The sequence below is a fragment of the Phoca vitulina genome, unplaced genomic scaffold (assembly GCF_004348235.1).
Source record: "Phoca vitulina isolate PV1807 unplaced genomic scaffold, GSC_HSeal_1.0 scaffold4, whole genome shotgun sequence".
In the NCBI taxonomy this organism is placed as follows: Eukaryota; Metazoa; Chordata; class Mammalia; order Carnivora; family Phocidae; genus Phoca; species Phoca vitulina.
Window position 1 is genome coordinate 7,846,140 of NW_022589707.1, and position 16,354 is coordinate 7,862,493.

General features: G+C 48.5%; 1 protein-coding gene across 5 annotated transcripts in view; it reads left to right on the forward strand.

Moving 5' to 3' along the window:
• HIPK2 (homeodomain interacting protein kinase 2) overlaps positions 1 to 16,354 on the forward strand; it is a 183,539-nt gene that overhangs the window by 166,796 nt on the left and 389 nt on the right. For 2 of the 5 annotated variants that reach the window (XM_032401465.1, XM_032401466.1), the window contains exon 15: positions 558 to 5,487. In XM_032401465.1, coding sequence (XP_032257356.1) covers positions 558 to 1,214 — 657 coding nt within the window. In that variant the 3' untranslated portion in view covers positions 1,215 to 5,487. Of the gene's footprint in view, positions 1 to 557; positions 5,488 to 15,919; positions 16,156 to 16,354 lie in introns of those variants that run through there. The other 3 variants (XM_032401467.1, XM_032401468.1, XR_004298993.1) reach the window with 2 other exon arrangements.

Sequence of the window (16,354 nt, forward strand, 5' to 3'; positions counted from 1 at the left end):
GATTTTACAGTGAGGGAGAAAGCAGTTATCACTCAAAGAGGGGCTCCTTTGACACTTCACAGCTGCGGTAGGCCCTTAGGAGAGCTCCTGTCTCCTGTTACCTTTTCAAGCTGGCTTGAGCTGCGTGTCATCCAGCCAGGGACTCCGGGGACTCGGGGGACTTGGGAAAGCGTTCCTTTCTCAGTCCAGGCTAATGTTGCTTTCCCAGCCTAGGAGGGAGGCATCTTCCCTCACTCCTGCGGCTTCTGGCCTCCTCCCCTCCTCTCCTCCCCCTCCTCCCCACTCCCCGGTCCTCTCCCCCTCCATACCCCCCACCTCACCTTCCTCCCCTTCCTCTCTTACCCCCTTCTCACTTCTCTCTCTTTCCCTCTTCCCTCCCTACTTCTCCCTCCTCCCCCTCCCTCCTCCCTCCCACTTCTTCCCCCTCCTTCCCTCCTCCCCTCCTCACTGCCCTCCCCCTCCTCACTTCTCTCTCCTCCTCCTCTCCCTCCTCCCTCCCGCTTCTCCCTCCTCCCCCTCCCCTTTCTCTCCTCCCACGTGTCTGGCCCCCACTGCAGCCCTCTCCTGGTGCTTCTCCTTCTCCAGGCTCAGCAGCACATCACCGCAGAGCGCGCCGGGACCCACCGCCGGCAGCAGGCCTACATCACTCCCACGATGGCTCAGGCCCCGTACTCCTTCCCGCACAACAGCCCCAGCCACGGCACTGTGCACCCCCACCTGGCCGCCGCTGCCGCAGCAGCCCACCTCCCCACCCAGCCCCACCTCTACACCTACACGGCGCCCGCGGCCTTGGGCTCCACCAGCACCGTGGCCCACCTGGTGGCCTCCCAAGGCTCGGCACGTCACACCGTGCAGCACACTGCCTACCCGGCCAGCATCGTCCACCAGGTCCCCGTGAGCATGGGCCCCCGGGTCCTGCCCTCGCCCACCATCCACCCGAGTCAGTATCCAGCCCAGTTTGCCCACCAGACCTACATCAGCGCCTCTCCAGCCTCCACCGTCTACACTGGATACCCACTGAGCCCCGCCAAGGTCAACCAGTACCCTTACATATAAACACTGGAAGGGGAGGGGAGGGGAGGGAGGATGGCCAGAGGGGAGGAGGGAGGAGGGGCGAGGTGGGAGCTGGGCTTTTTATACTGAAGATGCGGCACACAAACAATGCAACGGGGCAGGGGGGGCAGGGGGCAGGGACAGACACAAACGAAACTTGAACTAGGAGGTGGGGGGACTTAGAGCAGAGAAGAGAACATTTTAAAAAAGAAGGGATTGAGGAGGGGGAAATCTATGCTTTTTATTTTAAAAAAGAAAAAGAAAAAAAAGAAAACGTCAGTAACAAAAAAAACACAGCTCACGAACCCATTCTGCACCAAACTGGAAAGGAGAAGAAGAGAGCAACGGAAGATTATGGAAGTGGGGGGGGCCCCAGTTTTTGAAGAACTTTATCTATGAACTTCTCAAAGATTATTTTCATATGGCGGCAAGTGACGTTTAAGAATTTGCTGTCGGGGACACCTGATACGGAAATCCAATAGATTTTTAATTATGGAACATAAGAATTAGGGATTTTTCCAGAACTCTAAAGGGTCAGCAGCCCTCTAGAAGGTCAGGCCGTGGCCTGAGGTGGCTGATATTTGGGGGGTGGTGTAGGGTTGGCCAAGCCCAGTTCTGGCTCGTGTGTCAGGACTGATGGGGGGTGGCCAGGCTGAAGGAAGCCCCCCCCAGCAGAGGGCACAGTTTCTCTTCCTGAGCACTGGATAAATCCCTAAGCAATCCTCCAGCGTCATTAATAATGTGTGTTGCAAACTTTAGTTGTTTTTTTTCTTTTCCTTTCCTGAAGATTTCTTTTCTCTTTGAATCAATCCCTAGTCACGTAGCATAGGGCTAGCGGTCTTCGCCGACACCCTAGTAGAATGTAGCAGTCAGCACCCCTGTTTTCTACTTTGTGTTCAACTCCAATGATACCAATAGACTATTCCTCAATGTAATTGCACAAAAAAAGAAGTGATAGAACATAGGCATGTTAGCAGTGTGGTGGTCCAGGTGTGCGAGCGTGAACGAGCGTGTGCGGGTGTGAGCGCGGATGCCACCCTCCCCGTGTGTCCCTCGGCGCCGCCATCTCGGCTCTCGCCTCCTTGATTTGACACCGGTCCCTCCTAGTGCCTTACCGACCCACAGACGCGGGGTGAGGGTTTACTTCCATGGTACTCCAAGAAGCTGACTGAGGCGAGTCACATCATCTCAGCTCTTCTTTTGTGCTGTTGTAACATTTTATTCTGGTCTTTCCTTGTTTTCTTTTTTTTTTTTAATTTAATTTTATGTTATTTTAATGCCTGTTGTCTTTTTGGAGCTGTCTGCTAGCAGAGAGGCATCAGGGAGCTGGCGGGAGTAGGGGGTGGTGGGGAGCCCAGGGATCTTGAGAGAGATGTGGGAGATGGCTGGGCGGGTGGACCAGTCTGACTTTTACTTTGGAGACTGAGAGCAAGAGAGACTCCCCACCATGCACCCTCCCCCCACTCTGCCTCAGTTCTGCCTAGGGGGCCGGCTCTTAGCCTTTGTGGGAGCAGAGGTCCCGTGTGTGTTGTGGGAATGTTGGCCTTGCCAGGCGGCTGCCTCCTTCCTGATATGAAAGGACAGAGGAGGGGAGGCCACCCACAGCCTCTGGGCCTGGCACCGCCTTCCTGTGTCTACGAGGTGGACCCAGCCCCAGGCCCTCACCCCCAGCCCACGCTCCTGCACGACCCCGCCCATCTCTCTCGTTCCACTGGCTGTGTATTGCTCTCACAGTTTTGCTAGATCCTTCCCTCTGTAGACAACCATCAACCTTTGTTTGCTGCTGCATCTTTCCTCACATTACCGGGCCTACCTACCCAAGACTCGACTTCGTTTTTGGTTTTAGAGGGGTCTGGTGGGCAGAAGGTCGGAGGGAAATTTTGAGGGTGACCAGGGAGTCTTACACTGCACTTTGGAACACTCCCACGGGCACTTAAGTTTCCAAAGAAATTTGCCCTTTGCCCTCTTTGCACCACTGATACATTCTGGAAGTTTTCTCAGGCTTTGAACACTGCTGGGGGTGGGTGGAGTAGGGATGGCTCCGTTCGTAGCAAAATTACTCTTGAATACATGAATGTTGGGAGACTCTGTCTGGTCTTAGATGGGGCTTAGAAGGGTGGCCCTAATTGTTTGATTCCTGATGCTGAGTCCTAACTGATCCCAAAGCCAAGTTTCCAAGGTGCAAAGAGATGGCTCCCAGTTTTGGCAGTTTGTCCTCATGCCCCCCGCCCCCTGCAGTTTCCCTTAACCATCTACTGTGAACAGTGGTGTTATAGTGATATCCCACCTAATTCAGTAACGAAGCCAGGCCATTACCTTAGCTGTTAGCTGTGAAATGTGAAATAACTCTGGAAATTCCCCCTCCCCAACCATGAATTCTACTCATCTTACAAAGAAATAGGTCCCCGAACTGGAACCAGCTTAGTCCAGGCCTGACGCTGGAAGGAAGGACACCATGACCCATTGGAGGCACACACGCAGGCAGGTCCCCGGCTGGTCCCACAGGTCGCCAGCCGGTGAGCCTGTGAGAGGCTCGCCCCAGAGCAAGACACTCTCCTCATGGACCCACCGACTGATCCACTGATGGATACTCCCCTCCTGGGACATGGGGAAGGGCCATCTCTCCGAGACCGTGGGAAAATGGCCAGTCCAGAGAGAGTGGGGGAGAAAAGTCTTCAGAGGACACATGAGCCAGAGCCCTCTCAGAGCTGTGCCAGCCAGGAAGATCCACCTGTTCCTGACTTGGCAGCAGCCAGATGGCAGCAGAACCCCATCACATCTCCTCCTGACCAGGACAGAAGTCTCGGCTGCGAATGAGACCGCATTGGCCTTGCTGGGTAGCATCCGGATCCCCTTGCACAGTTGACTCCCAGCGCTCCTATGGGGAAAGACAACGTAGCCTTCCATTTTAAAGAAAATTACTTTATCTACTTAAGTTGGAAGTCTCTTATTCTTTCACCTGATATTTTCTTTGTGTTCTTCCAGATCAGGAATGAAAGTTCCATGCTGCTCATGAAGATAATATTATTGTACTCATTATTTTGGTTATTACCATTGTAATTATTATCATTATCATCATGTTGATATTTTAGCTGGGGTTTTAAATGCACATTTATTCCCAGTATCTTTGTGTTTTCTCTTTAATATTTAAACTTATTTTATTATACCTGTGAGTGTATGAGTAGGCAGGAAGGACATGCAGATGTCCAGTTTTGTTAAACAAACAAACAAACAAAACAAAAACAAAAGGAAAGACCCAGGAATTAGGAAAATTATTTCTGTCATCTCTAGTCCGCAAAGAGCTGTCAAGAAAGATCCACCACAGAACAAACGTTTGAAGAAGAATCAAGGCCTTTTCTGTGTGCAGGCCAGATTGGACTCTTGACATCATACTTTCCTAGAGTCTCAGTGGCCTTGGAAGAGTTCTGAGGTGGCATCTCCAAGGCCCCACCCTTAGCTGTGGTTCTTTCCCACATTCCCTGTGCTCTCCTGTGCTTCTGGAATCTGCTAACTAGATTCTTGGCCTGCCTCACATCTGATACTGACCTGTCATGCAAAAGAAAGCCCCTCTGCCCAGAGCTGCCCCACATGCCCTTACTTTTCCCATCGGTGCACCAGGAGTGTGGCTTTATCTCCTTCAGTGTATAGACGACTGTCCCCTCCTAGAAGCCACGGGCTGGAAGGACGGACTTAAGGGTGCTAGGCAGGTGGTACCTTCCCCTGGGGAATTTCAGTCTCACTCCCCCTCCTTCCGCTCGCTGACCACACTGCCCACTTCTCCGGTCTCTTCCCCCTTTCTCCCCCAGTACCTCTTCTCAGCGCACAATTCTAGGGACAGAACTAGGAGCCAAAAAAAGATAGAGGGACGGTAAGAGGCCAGAAGAACACTGACAGTCAAGCAGCTTCTCCGACATTGCAGGCAGGGCCCCCCCTGAAAGCACTGGCCAACGGAGGGGCGCAGCGGGGCCTCGAGACCATCCCCTCAGTGCACGCTGCCTGTGTGTGATGGGCTTTTTAAAATTGGCTCAAGGTGCCCACACACTGCCCACCAAACCCAGAAATACGGGCCTTAGGTTGAAATGCTGGTTTTGCTGAAGCTTAACCGAGACGCTGTCAGGCCGTGCTCAGCCCTGGTGCCGCCCAGCAAACAGGAGCGCATCCTCCCTTCATCCCCACCCGCCCTCCTCTTCCGGTCCCCAGCACAGAGCTGCAGGATCAGAAGACCCCCGTGCTAGAGGCCAGGCTCCGCGTGCGCTCCTTCACACTTGCCCGGATCTCCCTTCCCTTCCTCCAGCTCTGAGTCACCCTGGCAAATCGGATGAATCAAAGCCTGCCTGTCCCTAGGACCAAGCTCTCAAGTGGAGGGATGCCAACCTCGTCCTTGTTGAGACCACAAATGACCTAGAGCATCATCTGTTCTTCAACTGCCTCTAGATGAAGAAGCATAGCGAAGCTGAAGAGGGGAAGATTGAAAAGGACAGGTCAAGGAGAACCATGTACTCGTAGCCTCAGGAAGTCCAGGGGGATGTGTTTCTGCCCAGTGGGTTCCTGCTGACCCGTCTGGGCATGTGCACCCATGTCTCTGCACTTAGTGCCTCGTTCATGACGTTCTGGCTGTTTCCAAGGGAAGGGGTGAGCAGGCCGACGGGTAGGAGTCTGAGGCTTGATGCCAATTAATACTGTGAAGTGGTGCATGTGGTTGATCGAGTTCAGAGGGCAAGGAAGGGTCGAGGCAAACGGACGGTTGTCTCCTGGACTGTTTGCATGCTGGTCTTACTGGCGGTGAGGGGCTTGCAGGCTGGGGGAGCCAGCTGGCCTTGCCCTCTTCACCCTGGAAGACTCAACCTGCCCAAACGCCAGATTGTTGCAAGTAAGGAAGGGAAGGGGAGATTAGCACAGCTGCTAACAGGCTGGTTTCCCTTGACCAGATCTCTGGAAGTGCAAACACTCATTTTTGAACAAGCTAGTGGCAGAGGATTTGAGTTGTGTGAGTGTGTGTGTGTGAGTGGAGCAGACTTTCTTGGAAACTGGAGGAAGGAGATGAGGAGGCTTAAGAGCTACTGCTGACGGGCTGTGGTTGGTGAAACGAGGTGTGTCCGTGAGCTGGCCCCAGCTTTCATCCCAGGCCCTCTCGGGTGCTGGGGCCAGGGTGGGGGGTGGGGCCCCTGCTGGCCTGCCCAGGAGCTGCTAGGACAGATCACAGAAAGAAGAAGATAACGAGGTGCCCTCGGGTAGCAGAGGGAATTCAGCAGGGAGGCAAGGACTCTTTCCACAGGCCTGGCCTGGGACTTCACAATGCCAGCCTGAGCCATTTTGCCAGGAAACATTCCAGCCCCGGAAGCACTTTGCATGCTGCTATCTTGCTGATGTGTCTCACAGATTTCAGATGGAGAAGCCTCAAAACTGAGCAGGCCAGAGCTGTCCTTACCAAATTGGAAAGGAAGGTGGAACTGTTCCTTTCTTTAGCCAAAGAACCCTTCTCAAAGACACCTCCAGATGGGGACAAAATGGCATCCCTCTCTTTCCTTTCTGGGCAATAATGACATGGTCAGTGATGCATTTGTCTCTCTCTTTCCTCTCTCTTGACGTGTGTTTTTTTCTTTTTTTTAAATTGCATTTATTTCAAACTGTATCCATCTTTAAGAGGAGTGGGGATTGGTAACCCTAAATGCTGCTTTCGGGAAGCTGGAGGCACCGCACGAATACGTGGGCGTACCTGAGGTCACGTTACCCCGGGTACTCCCCAAGCGGACCCTCCGCCGGGAAGTTCGGCTGCGTCAGGGGGCAGGTGCACGAGGGAGCTGCGCTGGGCGTGTCAGTGCTTTTCCACTTCGATGCCTTAGGACTCTCATTCCTAATCTCCACAGAATAGACTCAGTCGAATCTCAGTCAGGCTACTAGAGAATTGAAGATGGTGAAACGACACTTAAAGGCAATAGAAACCTTCCAAAGGCTTTTGGTGCCCTTGCGCACTAGGGTGGCCCAAGGTGGTAGAGGTCTCTCACATCTTTCTCGAGGCTTCCAGAAGTTCCGGAGAGCCAGCTCCAAGGCAGTTGCCCCTTTGAGATTCAGTGAGCATTTACAGAGAAGTGACCCTCCTGCGGAGCACACTTTCTCAGAGACCCTCCCAGTCCCCCACAGGTACCCCCCTACCCTAGACGGCCATGTTAGGGCAGCATGTTGACTGTGTCCCATTTGTTAACACTTGGGCGTCCCTGAAGGAAGTAGGAGAAGGCATTTGCTGAAGGCTTTACCCGTAGGGAGCTGACGCACTCAGAAGGCACGTGTTAAAGGAAAGGAAATATGATGGTGGTCCAAAATCTCCAAGTTTCTAGTGAAATTTTTGTTAATTGGGACTTCGCTGAGATACCATTTCGTTCCGCTTTTTTAGTTAACAGCAATGAGTGGCTTCATGTTTTCTGACAAACCATCTAATGATACTTTTGTTTACTGTGTGCCAAACACTGTGCTAAAAATTGCTCATTGGTTATCTTGTTTCATTTAGTCTTCATAATAACAACTCTGCAAGGGGCCCCATTCGTCCCTTTCCAGATGAGGCATGTGGCTTGGAGAGCTGGTGACATGCCCAGGGTCACATGGCTAGTGAGAGAGCCGGGCCTTGAACCTGGGTCTGCCCAGCTCCAGAACCGAGCTTGCAGCCACCAGCCTCCTGGGCCACCTCCTGTGTGTGTGTGTGTGTGTGTGTGCGCGCGCGCGTGCGCACGCACGCACGCACGTGAGTGCAAAGAAAACCCTTGAAGGAACCCCTCGCCATCCCTGCCCCATGCGTGCAACCCAGCAGAAGGTCTGAATGAAGAGGGAGCCCTGAATTGGATGCAAGCAGAAGGGGCAGAATTCATTTGACTTTTAGAGAAAATCTTAGGGGAGTTTCTTTTGATTCATAGTAGAATTCATTTTAGATTTCTTTCCAGTGTACCAACTAGCTTTAGTAGTGCTGCTACAACAAACTTATGAGTGAAGAAAAAAAGTGTTCTTTTCTTCTTTAAAAAAATAAATAAATTTTTTCTTGCTTATAGTTAATTCTAGAAAGGCAATACTAAAGGTATATATTTTTTTTAAAATGCTATTTTTTACTGCACTGATAAATATCATGACAACTCTGTTCTCTATAATCGATCCACTCTTCAGCTCTGGGTAGAACCAGATGCGGGATTCACACCAAATTTGTAAATACCGTGTGTGGGTCTGGTGTCCAGGAACTTTTTTCTTTGTGTAAAAAAAAAAAAAAAGGAAAAGGAGAAGGAGAAAAAACAAGATGACTCTTAGAGGAACCAAATAAGGGTTTCTTTGGAGATACCTTTCTCAAAGAAATGGAAAGAACGGTTATGTAAACAGAAAAATCAGCCAACTCTTAGGGTATAAGGAAGGAGAGTCTCTTGCCGCAGTATGAGATTAAGAGTAATACAGAAGCATTTTTAATTTGGTTGAAAAGTGACAAGAATTTAGAAATGCTTTAGGATGAGATTTTTAATTTTTTAGAAAACTATTATCATGTGTTATGAAACATCTCCTCAGTTGTCTTGGGTGGGTTTTTTGTTTCTTTTTTATTTAAAAAAAAAAAAAAACTTCTTTATTGACTGGCTCCAGGCTTGTTTGCCTAAATTCTTAGGTAGTTTACACGAGTTCTAGAACCTTCTAGAACTTTGACTCCATTGGAAGCAAACCCAACTAATCAGAATTTGAGATCCTGGTTGGTTTCAATAGGTATTCTGGAATTCTGACAGAACACCTAAAGATTTTTTTTGAAGAAGGTTTTAGATACATTATCTTATACAAACTGTGACCTAATGGCAATAATTACCTCAAATGTGGGCATTCATCCTGGTTTTAGCCTTTTTTGAAATCATGTAGCCAGCTTGATCTTGGGATTTAAAAGACTATGAACTGTGTGGGCTGAAAATAATGATTAATGCACACCCTGGTCATTGTTGCTTAAGTGAATTCTGAAAATAGCTGATCTTTACATCAAAAATGAAACCAAGGAAGAGATTATTCTTTGTGTGTTGTAATGAAATGTGATATTCAAATGCACATGTTAAGTATATATGTTTTTAGCTACTGTACAATGCTGTTAGCCTTCTAAGATATCGAGAGAGCCACATTTTAAATGCGTAAACTAAGTAATTGTGGATACTTAAGCATATTTCTGGCTACGTTTTATAGTTAAAGTGTTTTATAGTTTACATTTAAACTGGTACTTTTTAAAGAAAATTTCTGTTTATAACTGACATCTTCAAACCCCAGCGATCTCCTCTTTAGTTGGAGGCCCTGCCCCTCCAAGGCAGGTGTTTTCTACCCATACTGTTGTGTAGCCCAATATGAGCGTTTCCCTCCACGTTACTTACTGGTTTCCATGTGAACGCGAGAGAATGTGAAAGGATTTCTGGATTGAGTGGGAAGGGGTGAGTCCATAGCCTGGGCCAGATGTGAAGACCTCATGCCATGTTGTATCAACACTTGTCTCCAAAGAGGCCTTCTCTTTGACATCGTGGAAGAGGCAGAGAGAACAGATACCTGGTTCGTTGATTTTGTCTTGATCTGAATGTTTAATTTCTCTCGATCCACTGACTTCCGGTCACCAGGCAGAGTAGAAGACACTGGGATGCAGGCGGCCCTGAAGGGGCAGCTGCTATTTCTGGGCCTCTGGCAATATTCTGATCGGTGTTTTGCAGGGGGGGAGCCTCACACCCCTACGCCCACATTCATTGGCTGGGCTTTCCATAGACCTGCTGTCACTAATTCCTTTTCTCCTTTAAAACAAAATAAATGCAAAAGGACGTGTTTACTTTTGACTCTTTGTCAAACTCAGATTTGAAGCCTAGGTCGGTGGGACGGGGGAAGCTAGATTCCTCTCTAGAGACTGATTGCTGCTGAGCAGGGGTGGGGCTGGGGAACCTAGGGGCAGCTGGGGGAGGGGTGTGGGTGACTGCGACCCCTGGAAGTAGAGATGGTCACTGTGACGCTTCAGAGAGTGGGCCCCACTGTCTCCTAGGAACAGGCTGGAACATGCTGGTGTCCCGAAGAGTTTTGGTTTGTTTCTTGTTTTCTCTCGTACCACAACCCAAGTGCGGAGGACCTACTGTGGTAAAGGGCATTCCGTCAGCAGCTAAGACTTTGCAAACTGCAGAACACCCGGGACCAGGGAACTGTTTGTGTGTGTTCCTTCGAATGCATTCGTGTTTTCCCTGTGACCTCTCTGTGGACCGTATGTTCTCGTGACAGGTTCTTGTAAGAAATGTTAGGGTAAAATTTTTTTTTTTTAATCTCGCCCTTCCTCATAATACTCCTGCTTTCCCTCTGTTTGGTCTTTCCCTTTGCTTGAAACTCACCAAATTAATTTTATGTCACTGTCTTTGGGGCTTAACCGTATGTTTAAAAACTAGAAGCATAGGAATTAGCTTCAAAAAAAAAAAAAAAGTAAATACGCTGCATCTGAAACTCGCTCCCTCTAGTGTCCTTTGAACCGCTCCCCACAGATCTCTCCTGGCGCGGCCTCCCCACTCCTTGTCCAGGTCAGTGTCTCCGGGGCCACCCCCGCCTCCACCCCGCTGCCACCACAGCCCCCCAGGACACTCTCAAGAGCCAGGAAGAAGGACCCACCTGGCCTCATGAGCGGTGGTCTTGCCTCCCTGTTAGATACTCACCTGCTTGGTGGAAGGGGCAACGGATTTATCATTATTATTATCATTATTATTAATTATTATTATTATTATTATTATTATTTTAATAGTTTTCGGCTCAGGTTATAAGGAAGAACTTGGGAAGTGGAAAGTGACTTGACCATGCCCATCCTTTGTAGCTTTCTGTGACTTCTGAATGGAACATGAAGCGTCCCCCCCCCACTCGCCTCTCCTCACTTCCAAGTAGACACCCCCCCACCCTCCCACCCCCCGTGGGCGCTGCCTCCGCCTCGGGGTTTCCCCCCACCCTTTCACGCTCCCTCTCACTTTTGTGTTACTGCTCATTTAAAGCTGTCTTCCGTGGCTTTTCCAGGGCACAATCATTTCTGGCCCCCAAAGCATCTCCTCATCCTCTTTGTGTGCATTTTTTAACCAAATGAAGTAGACCAGAAAGTCCTACTTTGGGGCAGCAGACTTTCTAGTTTAGTAGAATCACTGTATAGATAGAGATGTTGATATATATGTTAGTGTATATATATATCAAACCAAATTTCTGATAGGACAAGTATAGCTTTACGGATGAGGAGGAAGAGGGGCTTTCAGAAGTCAGGCAGCAATGGCGTCGTAGACGAGCCCGGGGCCGGCCCCAGGCTGCACCTTCCCTGCGTGGGCCTGCGGCATGGCGCCGGGTTCTCATCCCCCACCTCACCACAGCGGAGGCAGGTGGCCCCGAGGGGGGCCGCCGCTCTCTCTGGGTCCCCAGCCTCCAGGGCACAAATGAGTGAGGGGGGACAGCAAATCAGAACGACTGGCATTTTCCATCCCATTTTGCGTTGACCGCATGTATTGAGCTGTAGCCTGTACTATATCACGTTTCCAAAAGCGGGATCCATTAGGATGGAAAGCGACAGGATCTGTAGAAATGTTTACCTTTCAACTGCCCATGAATTCCGGACACTGGATAGAAAGACTCACTCCCCAGAATGAGAGCCGGGAAGAGGAGACCCGGTGATGATTGGTCACCAGTCCAAGGAACATGGCTCCCTCCCCAAGGTCACCTTGCCTACATCTTCCTCCACCAGGTCATCTCAGCTCAATAGCCCTATGAAAGCCCCGGTCTGTTGTGTTCCTTCACTGTACGGTTTCTGTAATGAAAAGTGTTAATCCATGTTAATCTTTGTGAAAATTATTGCGTGCAACAGTATTTTCTCGTGTACCTCTTTTTCCTATGTGAATTGTCCCTCTTTTCTTTTTTATTTATAAATGTCTACTTTTTTTAAAAAACAAACCAATGTGTTGTAGACCTATATGTAACCTATTCCTTAGTCTCATATTATAGGTATGTTATAAGAATGGATATTTTACTTGGCTTTAGAATGTTTTACAAGAAAAATAATTCTTAACTGATCAAGTCCTTGCTACTAAAATGCTTGTGTTTTTCATCATGATGTCGTGTGCTTCTAAATTAATAATCATTTTCGTTGTAGAAAAATGGAGTGAATTTATATTAGTCTTGGAAACTAATAATAGCATTGTAAATTTATGAGATGATTTTAACAGAAAAAAATTATAGAAGAATATAGTTATTTTAATTGTAATATTACTAACTGTAGGGTGAGAAAGGGGGGTCCCGTTGTGGTGAACTATGTTATAGCTTGTTACTCACAGTTTCTTTTTGATCATTTTTTCGGTCTCTGAGGTGAAACGAGTTATTAATTAAAATTTGTAAACTCACATATGCATATTGTATATGTGTAGAAATGTAATCACACTTTGTCTTGGAATTACATTAAACTGTTTGGAATCACTGTACACTTGGCCTGGCATGCTTATTTCTTCTAGAACCAGACTAGTTCTATAAGACTAAAGAGATGTAACAAGTAACACCCTTGGGGAGTTATCTAACCCTTCAGAAATCGTTTAATACCCCCTGAACGCGTTCATAACCCACCCACCTCACCTACGGTCTGCCAAGATGACTGTGGATGGCTGTAGAGAGAGGGCCTCACGAGGAGGGCCCACCTCGTCTGTTGGGCAGTCATCTCCACCATCGTCCCAAACAGAAGCTCTATACCTGTTAAACAATAACTCCCCGTTCCCCTCCGCGCTCCCAGCCCTTGACACCCACCCTTCTTCTGTTTTCCGTCTCTGGGTACCTCATGGAAGTGAGATCCTACAATATTTGCCTTTTACTTGTTTGCCCTGGCTTATTTCATGTACCAGTGTTCTCAAAGGTCATCTATTTTGTAGCATGTGTCAGAATCTCCTTCCTTTCTAAGACTGAGTAACATCCCATTGTATGTAAATGCCAAACTTTGTTTATCCATTCATCTATTGTTTTGTGTTTGGGTTTGTGTGTGTGTGTGTGTATGTGTGTGTGTTTGGGTTTTGTGAATAATGCTGCCATGGATATTGGTACAGAACTATGAATCCCTGCTTTCAGTTCTTTTGGATACATACCGAGGAGTGGAATTGCTGGATTATCTGGAAATTCCTAACTTTTTGAGGAACCGCCAAACGTATCCCCAGTGACTCCACTATTCGGCATCCTCACCAGCAACGCACAGGGATCCGGTGTCCTCCCCCGGCACTCTTAGGCTGCCTTCCATTGCCAGGGTCTGGGGCCTCAGGACCGCCCAGCTCCTGGCCCCCTGTTATCGGCGCCTCCTGGTTTCACAAGCTCACAAGCAACCTAAACCGCACCCACCTTCTCACCTGTACCCTCAGCTTCCTGCCACCTGTGCTTCTGCCACACTTGCTTGCTGGACCCAGCCTACCATCCACGTCTCTGCTCCTACACCGAAGACCCCCGAACGCTTTTGGAGAAGACCCCCGAACGCTGTTGGACCTCAGCCGGCTTTCTGAGCTCATCGGCTCCCTCTGTGGCTAATCGGAAATCTCCCGCTCTCCCTGTTCCCTTGACTACAGGACCCCCCTCCTGGGCAGAGTAACCCAGAGAAATGCAGGTCTTCAGAGCCCCTCAACCCCCACCCCCTCCCACAGTCCCATCTGCCTCCATCTACAGGCTTTCCCCCTGTGCAGAGCTCTTTCCTGCCAAGCATCCCTGCTTTGGACCTTCATGCTTTTCTCACACGCTGCCCTGAGAGAAGCAGCCTGTGTCCCTCGCTCTCTCCTGCCCTCACGCTACTGACGAGGTCAGTGTCCCCTGTCCCCGTTCCCAACCCCTTCTGCATAGTTCTTACTAGGCTGTACTGTCCACATTTCTTTCCTGATGTCCCTTCTCCACAAAACCACAAAACCCTGCAGGTAAGAGTGGGTAGTCAAATATTGGGCTAAATCAGCAAATTACTCAGCCCATTTTCTTGCCCCACCGACCTACCTTTCCGTTGAATTCAAGGTCTCCCAGAATTCAGATAATACCAACAAAACCCTAAATGCAGCCAAGACGTGAACTTGCTTCAGTTCAACTCAGCCAAATTCAATTACATAAAAATCCATGAAGAAGATTTTGACAGAACTTCAGAACTCTTCAGCATATATAGTTTTTAAATTATAAATGCGCCACCAGGGATCACAGCCCATGGAGGTCATGCCCAGGAGCCTGTTCCAAACAATCAGGTGTATGTTTTTTGTGAGTCTGACTTACCTGTTTCCTAACTATTCCCTAGAATATTTAAGCCTAAGCAAATACTAAATACGTGGAAAGGCAGAGAATACACTAAAGGCAAAGTATAAATGTAACACTGATGGGATGGTGACCTCATGACCTCATGACCTCTGAGCTTACCTGTTCAGTCTCTCTTTTCTATCAGTACTGAGCTTTTTTTTTTTAAGATTTTATTTATTTGAGGGGCGCCTGGGTGGCTCAGTCGTTAAGCATCTGCCTTCAGCTCAGGTCATGATCCCAGGGTCCTGGGATCGAGCCCCGCATCGGGCTCCCTGCTCGGTGGGAAACGTGCTTCTCCCTCTCCCACTCCCCCTGCTTGTGTTCCTTCTCTCGCTGTGTCTCTCTCTGTCAAATAAATAAATCTTTTAAAAATATATATATATTTATTTGAGAGCGAGCTCAAGCGAGAGAGATCACAGAGGGAGAGTGAGAAGCAGACTCGCCACTGAGCAGGGAGCCCGATGTGGGACTTGATCCCAGGACCCTGGGATCATGACCTGAGCTGAAGACAGACGCCTAACCCACTGAGCCACCCAGGTGCTCCTGTACTGAGCTTTAAAGCAGATGCCTTGGATCCTCTCCCTGCCCCCACCTCGAACACTATGTCCCACTTGGGCCACGCAGAACTCCTCTTGGGAGATCTTTTTCCTCCAGCACATCTCCCTTAGAAGATCTAATTCCATTACACTGTCTGGCATCGCTTGAAGGTGGAAAAAACCCACTGCCCAGCAACAACCATAATCCCCACCCCCTAGGGAAGAAACAGCGAGGAGCTGGACAGCCTGTATTGTGAGACCATCCAATTCCAGGTTTTAACTGTGGTTGTTTTGTTTGTTTTGTTTTTTTCCTGGGCTGCAAGTTTGGTTCAACATCCGCAAATCAATCAATGTGATACACTACATTAATAAAAGAACAAGAACCATATGATCCTCTCAATAGATGCAGAAAAAGCATTTGACAAAGTACAGCATCCTTTCTTGATCAAAACTCTTCAGAGTATAGGGATATTGGGTACATACCTCAATATCATAAAAGCCATCTATGAAAAACCCACAGCGAATATAATTCTCAATGGGGAAAAACTGAGAGCCTTCCCCCTAAGGTCAGGAACACGGCAGGGATGTCCACTATCACCACTGCTATTCAACATAGTACTAGAAGTCCTAGCCACAGCAATCAGACAACAAAAAGAAATCAAAGGCATCCGAATCGGCAAAGAAGAAGTCAAACTCTCACTCTTTGCAGATGATATGATACTTTACGTGGAAAACCCAAAAGACTCCACCCCAAAACTGCTAGAACTCATACAGGAATTCAGTAAAGTGGCAGGATATAAAATCAATGCACAGAAATCAGTTGCATTTATATACACCAACAACAAGACAGAAGAGAAATTAAGGAGTCGATCCCATTTACAATTAACTGTTTCACACGTGCCGATCTAGAGGAGCCCTGCAGTCCTTTCTCCTGAGACACCTGGCATTTGCCAGTGCGTCTACGACAACGCTGGAGTATAGGTACTCTTGGAAAGAAACCACTTGACATCTGCTTTTGTGTCTTTTTATGTTCTGTTTAAATGTCTTACATTTTATTGCAGTGGCTCTCAGGATCCTTACCCACTGCAGACTAAGCCTGTGGACCGGGCTGCTCGAGAAAGCACAAAGTACCCGCTGCCGGATCAAAGGCCAGAAGGAAAACACGGATGTGTGGAGGAAGCCGTGCTGGGAGGGAAAAGAAACATCACCGGTCTTAAGATAGCACAGGCCTCGAGCACCGGGTGTTGTATGGAAGAGATGCATCGCCGAATTCTACACCTGAAACTAATATTACACTGTAAGTTAACTAACTGGGATTTAAATAAAAACTTGAGAAAGAATAAAAAATTTTAAAAAATAACATTTGTTAAAAACGAAAAAAAAAAAAAGAAAAGAAAAGAAAGCTAGCCCAGGAACCAGGGAGGGAGGCAGTAGGAGAGAAGGTAGTAGTGACAGCATAGTGATTCGGGAGCATGGGAGTCCGCCATATTCGGGCT